The following is a 20,348-nucleotide window of genomic DNA, read 5'->3' on the forward strand; positions in this document are numbered from 1 at the left end:
GTGTGTGGATTTACATTCCCTTTCTTAAGAAGTGAGAGCCACTATTGACTTTGAAGCAAGGCAGATTAGACAGCCCCATCTTAGCTTCCCAATCCTCCCAACTACACCTTGTTCACTATGTACGCACATACACTGTCTCCTGTAGCACAGCATTCAAAGGGAGCCTTGCTAAGTCTGAATTTGTTCCCATATCTTGCGAGGTTCCTGCAAGTTCTGCTGTGGAAGTGCCGGTGTTGGACTGGAGTGGGCAACTTCAGAAGTCAAACGACACCAGGTTATTGTAGTCCTGGTTTATTCAGAATCACAAGCTTTTGGTGCGCTGCTCCTTCGTCAGGTGAAGTGGAAAGAGGCACAGGATGTAGAGGCGGAGAGTTAATGGCAAGATAAATCCATGAGAGAAGTTCTGACCTGGTGAAGCAGCCCACCCCACTTGTCCCCACAAAGCGGGAGAGCTCAGACCAGGTGCTGCCAAGAAGGACCAAGGGACTAATGGAGGATGTTCTTCAGTGTGCAGAAGCAGTCAGTATTGCACCGTCGCTGCTAACAATCCTTTTGTCGGTGTTCCATATCTCAGTCTCACAGCTTTGTGATATGCAGGGCAAATGGAAACAATAGGAGAGGGGGAATAGAGAAATGGTGGGCGGCACGGTGGCACAGTGGTTAGCACTGCTGCCTCACAGCGCCAGAGATCCGGGTTCAATTCCCGCCTCAGGCGACTGACTGTGTGGAGTTTGCACATTCTCCCCGTGTCTGCGTGGGTTTCCTCCGGGTGCTCCGGTTTCCTCCCACAGTCCAAAGATGTGCAGGTCAGGTGAATTGGCCATGCTAAATTGCCCATATTGCTCGGTAAAGGGGTAAATGTATGGGTGGGTTGTGCTTCAGGGGGTCGGTGTAAGTAATGTATTGTTAAAAAAAAGCTGCTGGAAACTGCCCCTCCATCACCTTTCGCTGTTGGCAAGTACTTGTGGGCAGGTCCTGCCTTTAAAAACAGCCAGCCCCTGACCCCCAGTCCAGATGCTCAGAATCGTGAGGGGGTCTCAGGGAGGAGGTTGAAAGAATCTCTTGCTGTTTGAATATAAAAACGAGCGTACCGGTTCAAAGGAATTTGCAAAAAGAGGCAATGCAGGAAGGGCAAAAAAAAAGTTTATTTTTTGACGCGGTGAGAGATTGGAATCTAGTGCGGTGGACCCGGATTCGATCAAGGCTTTTGGGAGAGAATGTGATCAGCACGTGAAGAGAATAACGTTTGCCTTGCTACAGGGTGAGTCGCCTGTGTAGAGCCAGCATAGACAAAATGGGCCAAATGGCCTCCCTCTGTGCTATAACTGTTCCACGGTTAAGAAATTCAGGACTCCCTAGGAAAAGGTGTGCTGTTCCGCTCCTGTGCTGGCGTGATTTACGTACATCCCGAAATGAATCAAACTCTTATCATTCCACCTGTACACATCCCTTTTGTTTTAAGTCTCCATTAGGCTACCATGAAGTAAATAGATGGAGGTGCTTGAATCTGACTTTGTAGTTAACAAGGATCTTCCAATTATAGATAAGGAGATTTTTCTTTCCCTCTGGGATTTGTTCGTGTCTGGGATGCTCTTCCCAAGAGAATAGCAGAGGTTGGGACTTTGAAGGTCTAGATAAACACTTAGCGGACCCAGAATGCCGAGAGTCATAGTGGGAGAGACAGGAATGGGGTTAAGGCTTCATTGAATGATTTTATACGAATCATAAAAAACTAGCATCCAAGGTTATCCTGCAGTACTGAAAGCAGATTGCACGTTGCCCTTAAGTGCGTGTATGGACTGAGCTGCCAGAGGAAGTGGTGGAGGCTGGTACAATTACAACATTTAAAAGGCATCTGTATTGGTATATGAATAGGAAGGGTTTGGAGGGATAAGGGCTGGGTGGCTGGCAGGTGGGACTAGATTGGGTTGGGATATCTGGTTGGCATGGACGGGTTGGACTGAAGGGTCTGTTTCTGTGCTGTACATCTGTATGACTCTACGACTCTAAAGGGTACTGAGGTTTTGCAAAGAGCACTAGCCAGACCACAGCAGGAGTACTGTGAAGAGACTTGGGGCCCTTTATGTGAGGAAAGATATACTGGCATTGGAGCCAGTCCAAAAAAAATTGATGCCAGGATTAGAGGGATTGTTTTATGAGGAAAGATTTGAGTAGGTTCAGTCTGTGCTGCTTTGGATTTGATAAGAATGACTTGCAACCTTATTGAAAGATACAAGCTTCTTACCGGCTTTGTTAGGGTAAATGTGGGAGAGGTTGTCTCTCCTTGTGGGAGAATCTAGGACCAGAGGGCCATCACCTCAGAATAAGGGGTCACCCATTTCCGACAGAGATGAGGAGGGCTTCCTTCACTCAGAGGGGAGTGGAAATCCTTGCAGCAGAGAGCTATTGCAGGTGTTCATTTGTTATATTCAAAGCTGATTTTTAATCAAGGCGTCAAGTGTTGGGGAGAAAGGCAGGAAAATGATTATTCATCTTAGCCAATATCTCGTTGGATATCAGAACAGACTCAATGGGCTGAGTGGCCTCCTCCTGCTATATTTTATGACAGAGAGGCAACTTGTTATATCTTTTCTTTAAATCAGTAATCATTCCTATAGCTCCTCTCGTTGAAGTGAACCTGCACCTTGAGGACACCCATTAAAAAGCTTACCTTTTTATTTTATTGTATTTTAGACTGTGGACAGATATGGGAGGAGAGAGGTTGAAAGGACGACTGGATATTTTAAAACCCAACACTCAGTGTAAGTGCTGTTTGCACACTGCTTGTTTACATGGATTGGAAAGGGTGGACGCTAGGAAGTTGTTTCCGTTAGGCGAGGAGACTAGGACCCGTGGACACAGCCTGAGAATTAGAGGGGGTCAATTCAGAACAGAAATGTGGAGACATTTCTTCAGCCCTAGAGTGGTGGGCCTGTGGAATTCATTGCCGCAGAGTGCAGTGGAGGCCGGGACGCTAAATGTCTTCAAGGCAGAGATTGATAAATTCTTGATGTCACAAGGAATTAAGGGCTACGGGGAGAATGGGGGTAAGTGGAGTTGAAATGTCCATCAGCCATGATTGAATGGCAGAGTGGACTCGATGGGCCGAATGGCCTTACTTCCACTCCTTATGGTCTTAAAACCCTGTTTGCAGACAAACTGGAGTCAAGAGGTATGTAGGATTGAACCAGTTACTAATGCCAAGGGACTGATTGGTCAGTGGCTTGGTGACAAGGTATTGGCAACAAGGAGCTGATTGGTCAGTGGCCTGGTGACCAGTTATTGGTAACAAGGAGCTGATTGGTCAGTGGCCTGGTGACAAGTTATTGGCAACAAGGAGCTGATTGGTCAGTGGACTGGTGACCGGTTATTGGTAACAAGGAGCCCTGATTGTTCAGTGGACTGGTGACCAGTTATTGGTAACAAAGGCTTATTTCAGTCATCCAGCGTGGAAACAGACCCTTCGGCCCAACCAGTCCATAATCCCAAAATAAACTAGTCCCATCTGCCTGCTCCCACACCATATTCTTCCAAACCGTTCCTATTCATGTATTTATTTAAATGTCTTTTACAATTTGTAACTGAACCTGCATACACCACTTGCTCTGAAGGTTTGTTCCACACAAACCGCCCTCTGTTAAAATAAAAGTTGACCCTCGTGTCTTTTTAAAATCTTTTTCCTTTCACCTTAAAAAATATACCCCCAGTCTTGAAATCCCCCCACCCTAGGGAAAAGACTTTTGCTATTCACTTTATGCATGTCCCTCATGATTTTGTAAACCTCAATATGGTCAGCCCTCAACTTCAAATGCTCTAGTGAACAAAATCCTGGCCTCTCCTTCTAACTCAAACCCTCCATTCCCAGCAACATCCTGGTAACTCTCTTTTGAACCCTTTCCAGCTTGATCAGATCCTTCCTATAACGGGACAGCCAGAACTGGAGACAGTGCTCTACCTCACCAATGTCCTGTGCAACCTCAGTATGACATCCCAACTCCTATACTCAAAAAGGTCTGAGCGATTGATAATACAGTTTTTATGGAGATGTTTATCAAGGTAGGTGTTCCTGGGATCTTTTCGCTGCTCGTTGGATGCTGCCTGAACTGCTGTGCTCTTCCAGCACCATTGATCCAGTTCCTGGGATCTTGCTGTGTGCAACTTGGCTGATGTGTTCCTTGTATTGCAATGTTTCAAAGGGACTTCATTGTCTGCGATGCGCGCTGTGGGTATCCTGAGGCCAGGAAAGAGCTGTACAATCACACTCACCACCAAACGGCATGGTCTGTGGGTTTGTAAACAGTGCCTGATGGACGGGCGTAGGTTATTCCAATTCCTGTCGGGCTGTGTCATTACTGACAGGAAGGGGAGGGAGTGGGGGTGGGGTGAGGAATGGTAGGAGGAGGGTTATTTCCTCTTGGAGATCAGGGATAAGAGGACGCTGCCAAGCCCAGCATCCATTCCCCGCTGTGTTCAAGCCGGAGATATCTCGGGTCTTCAAGATCCACTTGTACTTTGGAGCACCGCATTGAAGCTTTTGTGGTCGCAGGCGCTACGTTCTTACAGGACATCACCATCCGAGGGAGGGGATGACGGCGGTCTTCAGTAAGTGCTGGCACTTCTCTGTGAATCCCAGGGTTCCCCTAAGTGGTACTAGGGGCCCTGGGAAGCATCCAGAGTCTGGTCATGAACACACTGGGTCCGACCACAGATAATGGGCACAGCGGAGAATATCCTCGGAGCTGGGACATCCAGGTTCAAGTCCCACTCCTGGACCCGACGCTTGAAGATGTGAGGTGGTCATAAACACCATCTTGACCATCGGCTTGTAATCGCTTCCAACACATGGCAGTGACAGGTGGGGGGGACGGGAAGAGAGTCCTAGGCAGTCCCACACTGGGTAGAGAAATGGAATGTCCATGGTGGCACACTGCCACAACAGCTCAGACCTCGCCACCCCTCTTCAGGGAAATGGACCAGATTGGTGCCAACAACAGGGTCTTCAATACACCGGGACTTTACCACCTTGTCCCTCCCCTGTTTGGAAAGCGTGGGGCTACAGGTCAGAGCTGAGAACTGGACGAGAAGACCCAGACTGAATTCTGCTCCCAAAAGTTTAGAACCCTCCCCCCCCACCTCCCATACCTTGATAAGAAAGGCAGGTCCCCACCCCCATCAGCCCCTGAAACATCGCAATCTCCTCCCTGCCTCACCATCTCTCTCTCCTACCATGCTCCCTCAAACCTCTGTATTTCCCCAAAGCCTTGCCTCATTTATCCTCCTGCCCCATTTCACTGTCTTGGGTAAATGTGATTGTTGAACACTCTCGGAAGGATTTACAATGCTAAAGGCGCTGTAGAAATGTAAGATGTTGACGTGGTTTACAATGTAGAACGCACAATGTTGCAGCAATTGCTTTTGTGCTTGTAGGTCCTTGTGGGATTACTCATATATATTGCTCCCTTCCGCGTGTGTGTGTGTGTGTGTGTGTGTGTATATGCGCGTGCATTTGAGAATGTGTCTAACTGTGTGATTGTGCGTATCTGTTTTTGTGAGTGTGTCTGCCTTTGTATGTGTATATGTACATGTGTCTATGTGTGTGTGTGTGTGTGTATATACACACACGTGCATTTGTGAATGTGTCCAACTGTGTGTCTGTATGTATCTGTTTTTGTGAGTGTGTTTGCCTTTGTATGTGTATATGTACATGTGTCTGTGTGTGTGTTAGAGAGAGAGAGAGTCAGTGTGAATATCTTTGAGACTGTGTACAATTATTTTCTCCGTGTGTGATCACTGTGGGAGCTGATCTTGACCACTTCAGACCTTTGTGTTGGAGACTTTTATCCATTTTTGTGGGCAACACTGGCTGGGGACAGCATTTGTTGCCCTGTCCCTAATTGCCCCTTGAGAAGGTGGGGGTGAGCTAACTCCTTGAGCCGCTGCAGCTCTGTGTGGTGTAGGGACTCCCACTCAGTGTCGTTAGGGAGGGAGTCCCAGGATTCTGACCCAGCAACACTGAAGGAACAACCCGATATGTTTCCAAGTCGGGATGGTGAGTGGCTGAGAGGGGGACTTACAAGGGTAGTGTTCCCATGTATCTGCTGCCCTTGTCCTCCAGATGCTTAGGGTTGTGAGTTTGGAAGATGCTATCTGAGGAACCTTGGTGAATTTCTGCAATGCAGACTAAGGAGGTTTGTTGTGATGTGTGATGAAGCCATTGACCTGAGTGATCTCGGAGAGAGAAATTGCCTCAGCCTCACTTGCTCCTCTTCAATAATGATTGACGTGCGTGTTCCAGTGAGTGAGAGCAGCGAGAGAGAAAAACAGGATGTGGCTCTATCAGCAAGCCCGCTTGCTAATCTGGAGCCAGAGACAGAATCACCCCTATCTTTCTCCTCCATAAGCAGCAGATGCACAGTGATCACTTCAGAATTCAAATACAAAGCACTGACCCATTTCCTTCCTCTGCCCTCCATAGGGACTGGGAATTATTACAACATTCTGGTCTCACGGCTGCTTGGCACCCCCAGCCCTGGTGAGACCTGTCACTGCTGCCAAAGAGCTGGTCTAATGAGGTGCATCCATTACCCAGCAGCCCCTTGTTCTTACCCACCTCATGTCCCCTTCACCTCTCCCTCTGGCTGTTGCTGAGCTGCGTTGGCGGCTGGTCCATTGCCATCTAGATTTGGAAAGCCTCATCCTAGAGTGCAGATTCCTCCTGGCCACATTTCCAACTGTCTGCACACTTTCCTCTCCCGCCATCTCTCCTCCTTCAATTTGGGCCTGATTCCCATCACTCCTCACATGCCTTCAGCCTCAGAATCCCAAACTCTGGAATTCTCTCCCTAAATAAAACTCATGGTTCTCTGCCTCTCTTCCTTAGCAACTCTCCAACCTTCTGACCAAGATTTTGGTCATCTCTCCAAACATCTCCCGAAGCAATTGCGGGATTAAGTGTTGTTTGGTAACACTCCTATGAAGGGTTTCCTTGCACTGTAGGTGCTATATGAATTCAAACCGAGAGACGGGGAATCACGGTGAGCATTTCAATGATTCTTGACCCTGACTCTGATTGTTTCATCCTTATGCCTTCACCAACTGAACCATGAGCACAGAAGATAGCGGGTTCAGTCCCAAACCCTCTGTTGAGAGACCTGGTTATGACTGTAGCAGCAGCAGACTCTGTGTCTGTTGTTGAGTGTTGTAAGGATAGGAGCTGATGCTTCAGGCTGTCTAACCCAGTGACCTTCACCTTCCCCACCTCAGATACAGCTAAAAGAGGTAGAAACCAAACCAGCCAAGGAGCGAGCAGCTAGAGACGGCTACAAACAGTCTAGAGTCACGTGTAGACACTCATAGAATCATGTACAGCATGGAAACAGACTCTTCGGCCCAACTCATCCATGCTGACCAGATATCTCAACCCAATCTAGTCCCACCTGCCAGCACCCAGCCCATATCCCTCCAATCCCTTCCTATTCATATACCCATCCAAATGCCTTTCAAATTTTGCAGTTGTACCAGCCTCCACCACTTCCTCTGGCAGCTCATTCCATACACGTACCACCCCCTGTGTGAAAAAGTTGCCCCTTAGGTCTCTTTTATATCTTTCCCCTCTCATCTTAAACCGATACCCCTCTAGTTCTGGACTCCCCGACCCCAGGGAAAATACTTTGTCTATTTACCCTATCCATGCCCCTCATGATTTTATAAACCTCTATAAGGTCACCCCTCAGCCTTTGACGCTCCAGGGAAAACAGCCCCAGCCTGTTCAGCCTCTCCCTGTAGCTCAAATCCTCCAACTCTGGCAACATCCTTGTAAATCTTTTCTGAACCCTTTCAAGTTTCACAACATCTTTCCGATAGGAAGGAGACCAGAATTGCACGCAACATTCCAACAGTGGCCTATCCAATGTCCTGTACAGCTGCAACATGACCTCCCAACTCTGATACTCAATACTCTAGCCAATAAAGGAAAGCATACCAAACGCCTTCTTCACTATCCTATCTACTTGCGACTGCACTTTCAAGGAGCTATGAACCTGTACTCCAAGGTCTTTTTGTTCAGCAATGCTCCCTAGGCCCTTACCATTAAGTGTATAAGTCCTGCTAAGATTTGCTTTCCCAAAATGCAGCACCTCACATTTATCTGAATTAAACTCCATCTGCCACTTCTCAGCCCATTGGCCCATCTGGTCAAGATCCTGTTGTAATCTGAGGTAACCTTCTTTGCTGTCCACTACACCTCCAATCTTGTTATCATCTGCAAACTTACTAACTGCACCTCTTAAGCTCACATCCAAACCATTTATAAAAATGATGAAAAGTAGTGTACACAGCACTGATCCTTGTGGCACTCCACTGGTCACAGGCCTCCAGTCTGAAAAACAATCCTCCAACACCACCCTCTCTGTCTTCTACCTTTGAGCCAGTTCTGTATCCAAATGGCTAGTTCTCCCTGTATTCCATGATATCTAACCTTGCTAATCAGTCTCCCATGGGGAACCCTGTCGAATGCCTTACTGAAGTCCATACAGAACATATCTACTGCTGTGCCCTCATCAATCTTCTTTGTTACTTCTTCAAACATCTCAATCAAGTTTGTGAGACATGACTTCCCACGCACAAAGCCATGTTGACTATCCCGAATCAGTCCTTGCCTTTCCAAATACGTGTACATCCTGTCTCTCAGGATTCCCTCCAACAATTTGCCCACCACCGAGGTCAGGCTCACTGGTCTATAGTTCCCTGGCTTGTCTTTACCGCCCTTCTTAAACAGTGGCACCATGTTTGCCAACCTCCAGTCTTCTGGCACCTCACCTGTGACTATCAATGATACAAATATCTCAGCAAGAGGCCCAGCAATCACTTCCCTAGCTTCCCACAGAGTTGTAGGGTACACCTGATCAGGTCCTGGGGATTTATCCACTTTTATGCATTTTAAAACATCCAGCACTTTCTCCTCGGTAATGTGGACATTTTTCAAGATGTCACCATCTATTTCCCTACATTGTATGTCTTTCATGTCCTTTTCCACAGTAAACACTGATGCAAAATGCTCGTTTCGTATCTTCCCCAATCTCTTGCGGTTCCACACAAAGGCCGCCTTGCTGATCTTTGAGGGCCCTATTCTCTCCCTAGTTACCCTTTTGTCCTTAATATATTTGTAAAAACCCTTTGGATTCTCCTTAATTCTATTTGCCAAAGCTATCTCATGTCCCCGTTTTGCCCTCCTGGTTTACCTCTTAAGTATACTCCTACTGCCTTTATACTCTTCTAAGGATTCACTCGATCTATCCTGTCTGTACCTGACATATGCTTCCTTCTTTTTCTTAACTAAACCCTCAATTTCTTAGTCATCCAGCATTCCCTATACCTACCAGCCTTTCCTTTCACCCTGACAGGAATATACTTTCTCTGGATTCTTGTTATCTCATTTCTGAAGGCTTCCCATTTTCCAGCCGTCCCTTTACCTGCAAACATCTGCCTCCAATCAGCTTTTAAAAGTTCTTGCCTAATACCATCAAAATTAGCCTTTCTCCAATTTAGAACTTCAACTTTTAAATCTGGTCTATCCTTTTCCATCACTATTTTAAAACTAATAGAATTGTGGTCCCTGGCCCCAAAGTGCTCCCTCACTGACACCTCAGTCACCTGCCCTGCCTTATTTCCCAAGAGTAGGTCAAGTTTTGCACCTTCTCTAGTAGGTACATCCACATACTGAATCAGAAAATTTTCTTGTACACACTTAACAAATTCCTCTCCATCTAAACCCTCAACACTAAGGCAGTCCCAATCTATGTTTGGAAAGTTAAAAGCCCCTACCATAACCACCCTACTATACTTATAGATAACTGAGATCTCCTTACAAATTTGTTTCTTAATTTCTCTCTGACTATTAGGGGATCTATAATACAATCCCAATAAGGTGATCATCCCTTTCTTATTTCTCAGTTCCACCCAAATAACTTCCCTCGATGTATTTCCGGGAATATCCTCCCTCAGCACAGCTGTAATGCTATCTCTTTATCAAAAATGCCACTCCCCCTCCTCTTTTGCCTCCTTTTCTAACCTTCCTCTACCATTTGTATCCTGGAACATTAAGCTATTAATCCTATCCATCCCTGAGCCATGTTTCTGTAATTGCTATGATATCCCAGTCCCGTGTTCCTAACCATGCTCTGAGTTCATCTGCCTTCCCTGTTAGGCCCCTTGCATTGAAATAAATGCAGTTTAATTTATCAGTCCTACCTTGTCCCTGCCTGCCCTGACTGTTTGACTCACTTCTGTTCCCAGCTGTACCTGTCTCAGATTGATCTCTTTCCTCACTATCTCCTGGGTCCCACCCCCCCACCTTACTAGTTTAAATCCTCCCAAGCAGTTCCAGCAAATTTCCCTGCCAGTATATTAGTCCCCTTCCAATTTAGGTGCAATCCGTCCTTGTTCAGGTCACTTCCACCCCAAAAAGAGTTTCCAATGATCCAAAAATCCTTCTCCCATACACCAGCTCCTCAGCCATGCATTCATCTGCTCTATCCTCCTATTCCTGCCCTCACTAGCTCGTAGCACTGGGACTAATCCAGATATTACTACCCTTGAGGACCTCCTTTTTAAATTCCTGCATAACTTTCTGGTAATCTCCTTTCAGAATCTCAACCTTTTCCCTTCCTATGTCGTCGGTTTCAATGTGGACAATGACCTCTTGCTGGCCCCTCTCCCCCGAGAGAACATTCTGCACCCTCTCTGAGACATCCTGGCACTAGGAAAGCAACACACCATTCTGATTTTTAGCTGCTGGCCACAGAAACGTCTGCCTGTACCTCAGACTAGAGAGTCCCCGAACACAATTTATCTCTTGGAACCCAACATACCCCTCATTGCATTAAAGCCAGTCTCAATATCAGAAACTTGGCTGTTTGTGCTACATTCCCCTGAGAATCCATCACCCCCTACATTTTCCAAAACAGCATACTTGTTTGAAATGGGGATAGCCGCAGAAGACATTACCTGCCTATTTCTCCTACCTTTCTTCGAATTAAGGGTGAAACATTAATAAATGCTGTTTGAAGATTACTTTCAGAATCCCAATCCCCAAGGTTAGTTAATCCAGTAGAGTCTGATTAGAAACTTTGGAGTGCAAGTCAACATTTCCAATTGTTTGTACTTTTACCTTTTAGGAATGTGGCCATTAAGGAGAATAAACCTTCCAGCCATCTGTTGTCTATTTATTCTCAAGGTTTGCCTAACTACACCTCAGTGCAAACCCTACATGGATCTAGCAGGTAAACTAGGGACCAACTGTAGTCATCAGTCCCTGGTGTCTGTCCCTCATTCTATCTCACTGGACACAGAGATCCTCTTACTGAGCTACAACAATCTCACCACGGTGGCTTCAAGCTCATTTGCAATCCTCTCAAAACTCCAAGACATAGACCTTTCCAACAACATGATTCAACACTTTGACTCGGACTTTCCTCTCCCGGTAATAAAGTTAGATCTCTCGGCAAACTCCTTGACCAGAATTCCCGACTTCAGCAACCTCCGGAATCTCAGAATGCTCATCCTCGATCACAATAAGATACAGGCTCTCCCTGAGGGAGCTTTCGATGTCCTGGTGTCACTGGAGGAACTGAGTCTCAGTGGAAACGCAATCCAGGCTATCCCTGAGAACATCTTTGACCCTCTTGAGAACCTCAAATATTTAACCCTGTCTGCAAACAACATCGAAAACTTCGGTGTAAATGCACTGGGAGATCTGGAAAATCTGGATAAGTTTGATATCTCAAACAACAACTTGCAATCAATTCCTCAGAATTTTCTGAATGTGTTTGTACCCTACATCTACCTTTACAATAATCCATGGCACTGTCAGTGTGACACTGTGGAACCACTGATTGAATGGATTCAGTCCAATGATGGTAGCATCTATAACAGCAGAAAGGAGGCTGATTTGAAGAGTGTTACTTGTTCAACTCCACGTGCATGGTTTGGGACACCAATTATCGATTTCCCTTTTGAGCAAATCTGTGAGATCATTACAATGACTGAAACGATCCCTCAGACATCCACTGTTACAGAAAGACCCCAAATCACCACTGCACACAGGCACTTAATAACAACACCACCTTTGGGGGCTTGTGCTGGATACACTGATCTAGCAGGTAAACCAGGAATCAACTGTAGTCATCGCTCCCTAGTGTCTGTCCCTCAGTCTCTCCCATTAGACACAGAGATCCTCTTACTGAGCTACAACAATCTCACCACGGTGGCTTTAAGCTCATTTGAAATCTTCTCAAATCTCAGTGACCTTGACCTTTCCAACAACATGATTCAACACTTTGACTCGGACTTTCCTCTCCCGGTAATAAAGTTAGATCTCTCGGCAAACTCCTTGACCAGAATTCCCGACTTCAGCAACCTCCGGAATCTCAGAACACTCATCCTCGATCACAATAAGATACAGGCTCTCCCTGAGGGAGCTTTCGATGTCCTGGTGTCACTGGAGGAACTGAGTCTCAGTGGAAACGCAATCCGGGCTATCCCTGAGAACATCTTTGACCCTCTTGAGAACCTCAAATATTTAACCCTGTCTGCAAACAACATCGAAAACTTCGGTGTAAATGCACTGGGAGATCTGGAAAATCTGGATAAGTTTGATATCTCAAACAACAACTTGCAATCAATTCCTCAGAATTTTCTGAATGTGTTTGTACCCTACATCTACCTTTACAATAATCCATGGCACTGTCAGTGTGACACTGTGGAACCACTGATTGAATGGATTCAGTCCAATGATGGTAGCATCTATAACAGCAGAAAGGAGGCTGATTTGAAGAGTGTTACATGTTCAACTCCACGTGCATGGTTTGGGACACCAATTATCGATTTCCCTTTTGAGCAAATCTGTGAGATCATTACAATGACTAAAACGGTCCCTCAGACATCCACTGTTACAGAAAGACCCCAAATCACCACTGCACACAGGCACTTAATAACAACACCACCTTTGGGGGCTTGTGCTGGATACACTGATCTAGCAGGTAAACCAGGAATCAACTGTAGTCATCGCTCCCTAGTGTCTGTCCCTCGGTCTCTCCCATTGGACACAGAGATCCTCTTACTGAGCTACAACAATCTCACCACGGTGGCTTTAAGCTCATTTGAAATCTTCTCAAATCTCAGTGACCTTGACCTTTCCAACAACATGATTCAACACTTTGACTCGGACTTTCCTCTCCCGGTAATAAAGTTAGATCTCTCGGCAAACTCCTTGACCAGAATTCCCGACTTCAGCAACCTCCGGAATCTCAGAACACTCATCCTCGATCACAATAAGATACAGGCTCTCCCTGAGGGAGCTTTCGATGTCCTGGTGTCACTGGAGGAACTGAGTCTCAGTGAAAACGCGATCCGGGCTATCCCTGAGAACATCTTTGACCCTCTTGAGAACCTCAAATATTTAACCCTGTCTGCAAACAACATCGAAAACTTCGGTGTAAATGCCCTGGAAAACAAGGAGTATTTAGATGTATTTGATATCTCAAACAACATCCTGCAGACAATTCCTCAAAACTTTTTGAAAATCTCAGCACCCTACATCTACCTTTACAATAATCCATGGCACTGTCAGTGTGACACTGTGGAACACCTGATTGAATGGATTCAGTCCAATAATGGTAGCATCTATAACAGCAGAAAGGAGGCTGATTTGAAGAGTGTTACATGTTCAACTCCACGTGAATGGTTTGGGACACCAATTATCGATTTCCCTTTTGAGCAAATCTGTGAGATCATTACAATGACTGAAACGATCCCTCAGACATCCACTGTTACAGAAAGACCCCAAATCACCACTCCACACAGGCACTTAATAACAACACCACCTTTGGGGGCTTGTGCTGGATACACTGATCTAGCAGGTAAACCAGGAATCAACTGTAGTCATCGCTCCCTAGTGTCTGTCCCTCGGTCTCTCCCATTGGACACAGAGATCCTCTTACTGAGCTACAACAATCTCACCACGGTGGCTTTAAGCTCATTTGAAATCTTCTCAAATTTTAGTGACCTTGACCTTTCCAACAACATGATTCAACACTTTGACTCGGACTTTCCTCTCCCAGTAATAAAGTTAGATCTCTCGGCAAACTCCTTGACCAGAATTCCCGACTTCAGCAACCTCCGGAATCTCAGAACGCTCATCCTCGATCACAATGAGATACAGGCTCTCCCTGAGGGAGCTTTCGATGGCCTGGTGTCACTGGAGGAACTGAGTCTCAGTGGAAACGCAATCCGGGTTATCCCTGAGAACATCTTTGACCCTCTCGAAAACCTCAAATATTTAACCTTGTCTGCAAACAACATCAAGAATCTTCCCAGCAGCTCACTGCACAACTTAAAAAGTCTGACAACATTAGATGTCTCGGATAACCAGCTGAGAACAATCCCTCCGGATTTCTTAGAGGGACACCCCATGCTGTATTTGCGTCTGTCTAACAATCCCTGGCTCTGTGATTGTGACATTCAGTACCTAACGGAATGGATCAGGGCTAGGAATAAAGTCAATGGTGGAGGAACTTTCAACCCCACAGACACTGTTTGCAATGACCCCCCTGCAATGAGGGGACTGTCCTTCCTTGAGCTGCACCCGTCAGAGCTGTGCACCACTAGCCTTCCTGGATACACGACCCTGACAGTTCTCAGCACTGCAGGCCTGCAGACCACCACACAACTCCTGAGCCCCGATCCTGATGAGGCTGTTCACCGCTGGGCGCCATCTTCTGCCCTCCTTGAGGCACTGAGCATGCTCAGATGGAGCTGTTTCCTCCTCTTCCTCCTGCACGGCCTCTGGTTCCTCCTTCTGCTGCTGGAGAGTGGTCTGCTCCTGTTCTACACCCTCCGCTTCCACCACCGGGGATACGTGCCCATGAAGCATCTCGCCAGGAAACGCCTTGGCATCCGACTGGTGAGGTACAGCCTGCTGGTGCCCACCCCTCGCCAGATCTACCCCATCCTCAGCCCCTTCGGGGAGCCGGGAGTCATGGAGGAGGCCAGTGGCGGACTTCCACCGGACAGTGTCTTGAGGCCACAGTTGAAGGCTCCTAGGCCGTCTTCCGATCATACTCCTGCTCATTCCTCGTGGACGGTCAACTCCGTCAAAGCCTGCGAGGTTTGCGATTAAACCCCTGGGGGATCTGAATTTGCCCCGATATCATCTCTATTGGCGTATGTAACAGCAAATGGCACCACTTGATCAGATCCTCTGCATCATCAGGAGGCCGACATAGAACATTCCAGAACAGTACAGGCCCTTCAGCCCTGAATGTTGCGCCAACCTGTGAAACCAATCTGAAGCCCATCTGACCTTTACTATCCCAATACCATCCATATGTTTATCCAATGACCATTAAAATGCCCTGGACCAGTGTTGCAGGCTGGCCATTCCACGCCCTCTAAGTGAAGAACCTACCTCTGACACCTGTCCTATACCTATCACCCCTAAAACAAAGTTTAAAAATCCCCCAATACCAGGTTCAAGTCCAACAGGTTTATCTGGAAGCACTAGCTTTCGGAGCGCTGCCCCTTCATCAGGTGGTTGTGGAGCAGGATAATTAGACTCAGCGTTTATAGCAAAAGGTCTCATCGTAATGCAACTGAAACGATTATATTGAACAAACCTAGATTGCTGTTAAGTCTTTCATCTTCCAGAATGGTGAGCGGCACGGTGGCACAGTGGTTAGCACTGCTACCTCACAGCGCCAGGGACCTGGGTTCAATTCCCGCCTCAGGCGACTGACTGTGTGGAGTTTGCACATTCTCCCTGTGTCTGTGTGGGTTTCCTTCCACAGTCCAAAGATGTGCAGGTTAGGTGAACTGGCCATGCTAAATTGCCTGTAGTGTTAGGTATAGGGGAATGGGTCTGGGTGGCTTGCTCTTCGGAGGGTCAGTGTGGACTTGTTGGCCGAAGGGTCTGTAAGTAATCTAATCTAATGGGTTGCAAGTTTTGGTTCATTAGTATGTAAATCCCAGAACTTTTTTCCAGTCACATTCCCAGGAAGACAATTTCTGTGTCTTATTATGCTGTTCCACAACCACCTGATGAAGGGGCAGCGCTCCGAAAACTAGTGCTTCCAAATAAACCTGTGGGACTATAACCTGGCGTTGTGTGATTTTTAACTTTGTCCACCCCAGTCCAACACTGGCTCCTCCATATCAATGTAAAAGCTCACTGAGTAACAGGAGCATAATGCCAGCGGTATACATGTCACTGTTACATTTCCTTTACAGCAGAAATCACTTCAATAATAATGTAACCTTGCCTTAAATAAAACCTATCAGCACTCACACTCTCAATTGATTACTGAGTGGTACGGTGGCTCAGTGGTTAGCACTGCTGCCTAACAGCGCCTGGGACCTGGGTTCGATTCCAGCCTCTGGTGACTGTATGGAGTTTGTACAATCTCCCCGTGTGTCTGTGTGGGTTTCCTCCCACAGTGCATAGATGTGCGGGTTAAGGTGGATTGGCTGTGCTAAATTGTCCCATGGTGTGCAGGATAGGAAGGATGCCTATAAGTTCTGAAGGATATTGCTGAGAACAGAGGGTGGGACTTTTTTTCGTTGAGAGACGGCATTTTTAGAGATTTATAAGATCACGAGGGGTATAGATAAGGTGAATGGCAGGTGTCAGTCCCTGAGGGGATTTCAAGATGAGGGGGCATATTTTTAAGGTGAGAGATAAATGATTTAAAAAAGGGTCAATTTTTTTTTAAAGAGAAGGTTGTTTGTATGTGATGAATAAACTTGCTGAGGAAGTGGTGGATGTGGGTACGGTTGCAATGTTTAAAAGACTTTTGGATAAGAACATGAACAGTAAAGATTTGCAGGAATCTGGGCCGGGGCGGGCAGAGCAGGTCAACGGCTTGTCAGTCAGCGCATGGAGCAAAGGTCCCCCACCGTTAACACGACTGGGAGCAGTGCAGTGAGCTTCGCGCTGAACTGGGTGAGCGGGACCGGGTCAGATAACCCCCTGGGAATCCCATGAAGATGGACATTTGGATCCTCCTGTGCCTCGCCCCCACCGTACTGGCGGTAGAAGGTGAGTCACAAGCTCTGCTTTCCGAAGGCGTGAGACTGAATTTCCCTCCCGCAAACCCCCACCTCACGTGCCCCCCCACCTTCCGTAATTGTGGAACTCCCCCACCCTGCCTGGTCTGTGTGCCCCAGTAGCGGGGGGAAGGGGGGGGGTGGGGACAATCTCATGAGCTGTTCCACTCTGGAAGGCATCGCACACAAGCCTCACTTCTGTCGTGTGTGAAATGTAAGTGTGTGAGTCTGAGCAACCGCCAAGGGACGGTGGCAGTTGCCAACTCTCTCTGGGTTGGGGGGGGGTGGGGCAGTGGTTGATCACATGACCTCACCCCACAATCCACATTCCCCTTTGCCTATTGGCTGCCTGGCTTTCCATGACCCACTTCCCAACCAATTGGCAGTTCCTCAGTTACCCAATTGGATGTCAGCCAAACTTGACCCTTCTTTTCCTCCCTCTGCCAACCTTGAATGAATGAATGAGCCCATGGACAATCGACAGGTCCTTAAATGTGGCCCTGTGTTTCCTCCCTATCATGTTAGCTCCCATTTATAGGCTGGAGATTAGTCTGAAGTCTTCAGGAGTGGCCTGGAGAGCTTGCAACTGTGGGTCACCCCATGTCCCCATTCACTAAGGCTCAGGATCACAATTTTCCTTCATATCGGAAATCATTCCTGATGTTCCCTGGAACCCTGCAGCGAGAAACTCCCCTCCTGACTCCCCAAAGCCTGTCCGCCATCGACAAGGCATGAGTCAGGAGTGTGAGGGAATTATCCTCACTTGCCCTGGACGGGAGGGGGAGGCAGCTCCCACTCAAGAAGCCCCCCCCACTTGATTGGCACCACATCCACAAACAGCCCCTCCTTCCACTGACGCTCAGTAGCAGCAGTGTACAAGACGCACTGCAGAAACTCACCAAAGTTCCCTCGGCAGCACCTTCCAAACCTGTGACCTTTGCCCTCTGGAAGGGCGAAGGCAGCGGACACCATTTCCTGCGAACTACCCTCCAAATAACCCACTGCCCTGACTTGGAAATATATCGCTGGATCACATTTGTTTCCGTGTGGATGGCCATACAGCGCGTGGAGTACAGCGGTTCAAGAAGGTAGCTCAACACCACCTACACAAGGGTAACTAGAGATGGACAACAAATCTTAGCCGAGCCAATCCCACCCACCCAAACTCTTTGTCACCTCCTGCAATGAACTCTTTTTTTTAAAAATATCACTCACTTCCCTCCACAGATGGTATTTGCATGTCAGCTATGTTTTCTCCCAATTCCAGAATAACACATTCCAGACTAAAGCAATATGTCACAGGCTACACCATCAGTGCCTCACTCAATAAAACACATCCCTTCATTTTCGGTGAGATTATCTTCCAAGATTACTGAGCCACAAGAGAGCTGTACAATTGTGAAAGGCATATTCAAAGAGGGAGAATCTGAGGTGGATGGGAGAAGGGGAGGCAAGTGAAAGGTTTATCAAGGGAATTTCAGGTTGAAAGATTAGATTAGATTCCCGACAGTGTGGAAACAGGCCCTTCGGCCCAACCAGTCCATACCGACCCTCTGAGAAGGGAGGGTGGAAGAGCTATCGACATTAACGTGTGAAGAAAGGGGGAGGAGCCCGCCAGTGGTCATTCTGAGAGAAGGCAAAGCCAGAGATGAAACAGGTTCAGAATGGGGGAGGGGGGCAGTACAGTCAGAGAGGGGAGCCTCAACACTACAGATGCGTCTCACACCAGGGCAGTCCAATACAGCCATCTGTAGAAGAAGGTCACCGACAAATCCAAATGAGACTTCAGGAGAAACTTCTCCTGCTAGAGAGTGGGGAGAATGAGCTAAGGTTGGGTTCCCAACAGTGTGGAAACAGGCCCTTCGGCCCAACCAGTCCACACCGATCCTCCGAACAGTAACCCACCCAGACCCATTTCCCTCTGACTAATGCACCTAACACTGTGGGCAATTTAGCACGGCCAATTCACTTGACCTGCACATCTTTGGACTGTGGGAGGAAACCGGAACAAACTCCACACAGACAGTTGCCTGAGGTTGGAATCGAACCTGGGACCCTGGTGCTGTAAGGCAACAGGGCTAACCACTAACCTAAGACACACGTGCCAATGGTCGAGCCCCGAGCTGTGAAAGAGCTACATGTTGGAGACAGAGCTAGATGTACAGGAGGTTATGTTGAACTGGTGTGAGACCCCAGTCAGACCTAAACTGCAGTGCAGGACACAGTTGTGGACAGTATACTGTAAGGAGGAGGTGAACCCAGTGGAGAGAGCGCAGGAGAGATTGACGAGGATGGTTCTTGGCTTCAGTGATTGAGAGAAATTGGAGTGGTTGGGACTGCTCACCTTGAAGGGAAGGTTTTGAAAGAAGTTTATAAAGTGAGCTGGACATTGTCAATTCAGAAAAGATTGAGGAGGAGAGGGAACTGATTTATCAATGGATTTGAAAAGAAAAGAGTAAAGGCAAGGTGAGGAAAGACTTGTTTTCACTCAATGTGTTGTTAGAGTCTGGGGATGCCTGACCTGTAGGTAGGTTCGGTCAAGGCATTGGTTATTTCAATGGAAACAATGCGCAAGGCTCACAGGGGAGATCAGCGCCAAGACATGAAGCTCATTCAGATGGGCCGAATGGCCTCTTGCTGCCACCCCTGTGGGCGGTATGATGGCTCAGTGGTTAGCACTTGCTGCCCCACAGCACCAGGGACCTGGGTTCAATTCCTGCCTCGGGCAGCTGTCTGTGTGGAGTTTGTACATTCTCCCCGCGTCTGTGTGGGTTTCCTCCGGGTGCTCCCACAGTCCAAAGATGTGCAGGTTAGGGTGGATTGGCCATGCTAAATTGCCCCATAGTGCCCAGGGATGTGCAGGTTCAGGTGGATTGGCTGTGCTAAATTACACATAGTGCCCAGGGATGTGCAGGTTCAGGTGGATTGGCCGTGCTAAATTACCCATAGTGCCCAGGGATGTGCAGGTTAGGGTGGATTGGCCATGCTAAATTACCCATAGTGCCCAGGGATGTGTAGATTAGGTGCATTCGTCAGGGGAAATACAGAGTAATAGGCTAGGGGACTGGGTCTGGGTGGGATATTTTTCAGAGGGTCGGTGTGGACATGTTGGGCCGAATGGCCTGTTTCCACACTAGGGATTCTGTGAACTCGGTGACTCTGAGTGAGAAAGTGGGCCAGTGTGATTTTGAAGGTTAACAGAGGGCAGAAGGTGGGATACCAGTTGGAGGGAGGGTCAGGTTGAGTTGAGC

General features: G+C 47.5%; 1 protein-coding gene across 1 annotated transcript; it reads left to right on the plus strand.

The window, feature by feature from the left end:
* The first annotated feature begins 4,460 nt into the window (after positions 1 to 4,460).
* On the plus strand, positions 4,461 to 16,093 carry LOC132835283 (protein slit-like). The gene is made up of 2 exons (XM_060854698.1): positions 4,461 to 4,602; positions 11,175 to 16,093. Exons 1-2 carry the CDS (start codon positions 4,587 to 4,589, stop codon positions 15,173 to 15,175), a joined length of 4,017 nt encoding a protein of 1,338 aa, XP_060710681.1. The 5' UTR covers positions 4,461 to 4,586; the 3' UTR covers positions 15,176 to 16,093.
* The last annotated feature ends 4,255 nt before the right edge of the window (positions 16,094 to 20,348 follow it).

Source organism: Hemiscyllium ocellatum, chromosome 44 (assembly GCF_020745735.1).
Source record: "Hemiscyllium ocellatum isolate sHemOce1 chromosome 44, sHemOce1.pat.X.cur, whole genome shotgun sequence".
Classification (NCBI taxonomy): domain Eukaryota; kingdom Metazoa; phylum Chordata; class Chondrichthyes; order Orectolobiformes; family Hemiscylliidae; genus Hemiscyllium; species Hemiscyllium ocellatum.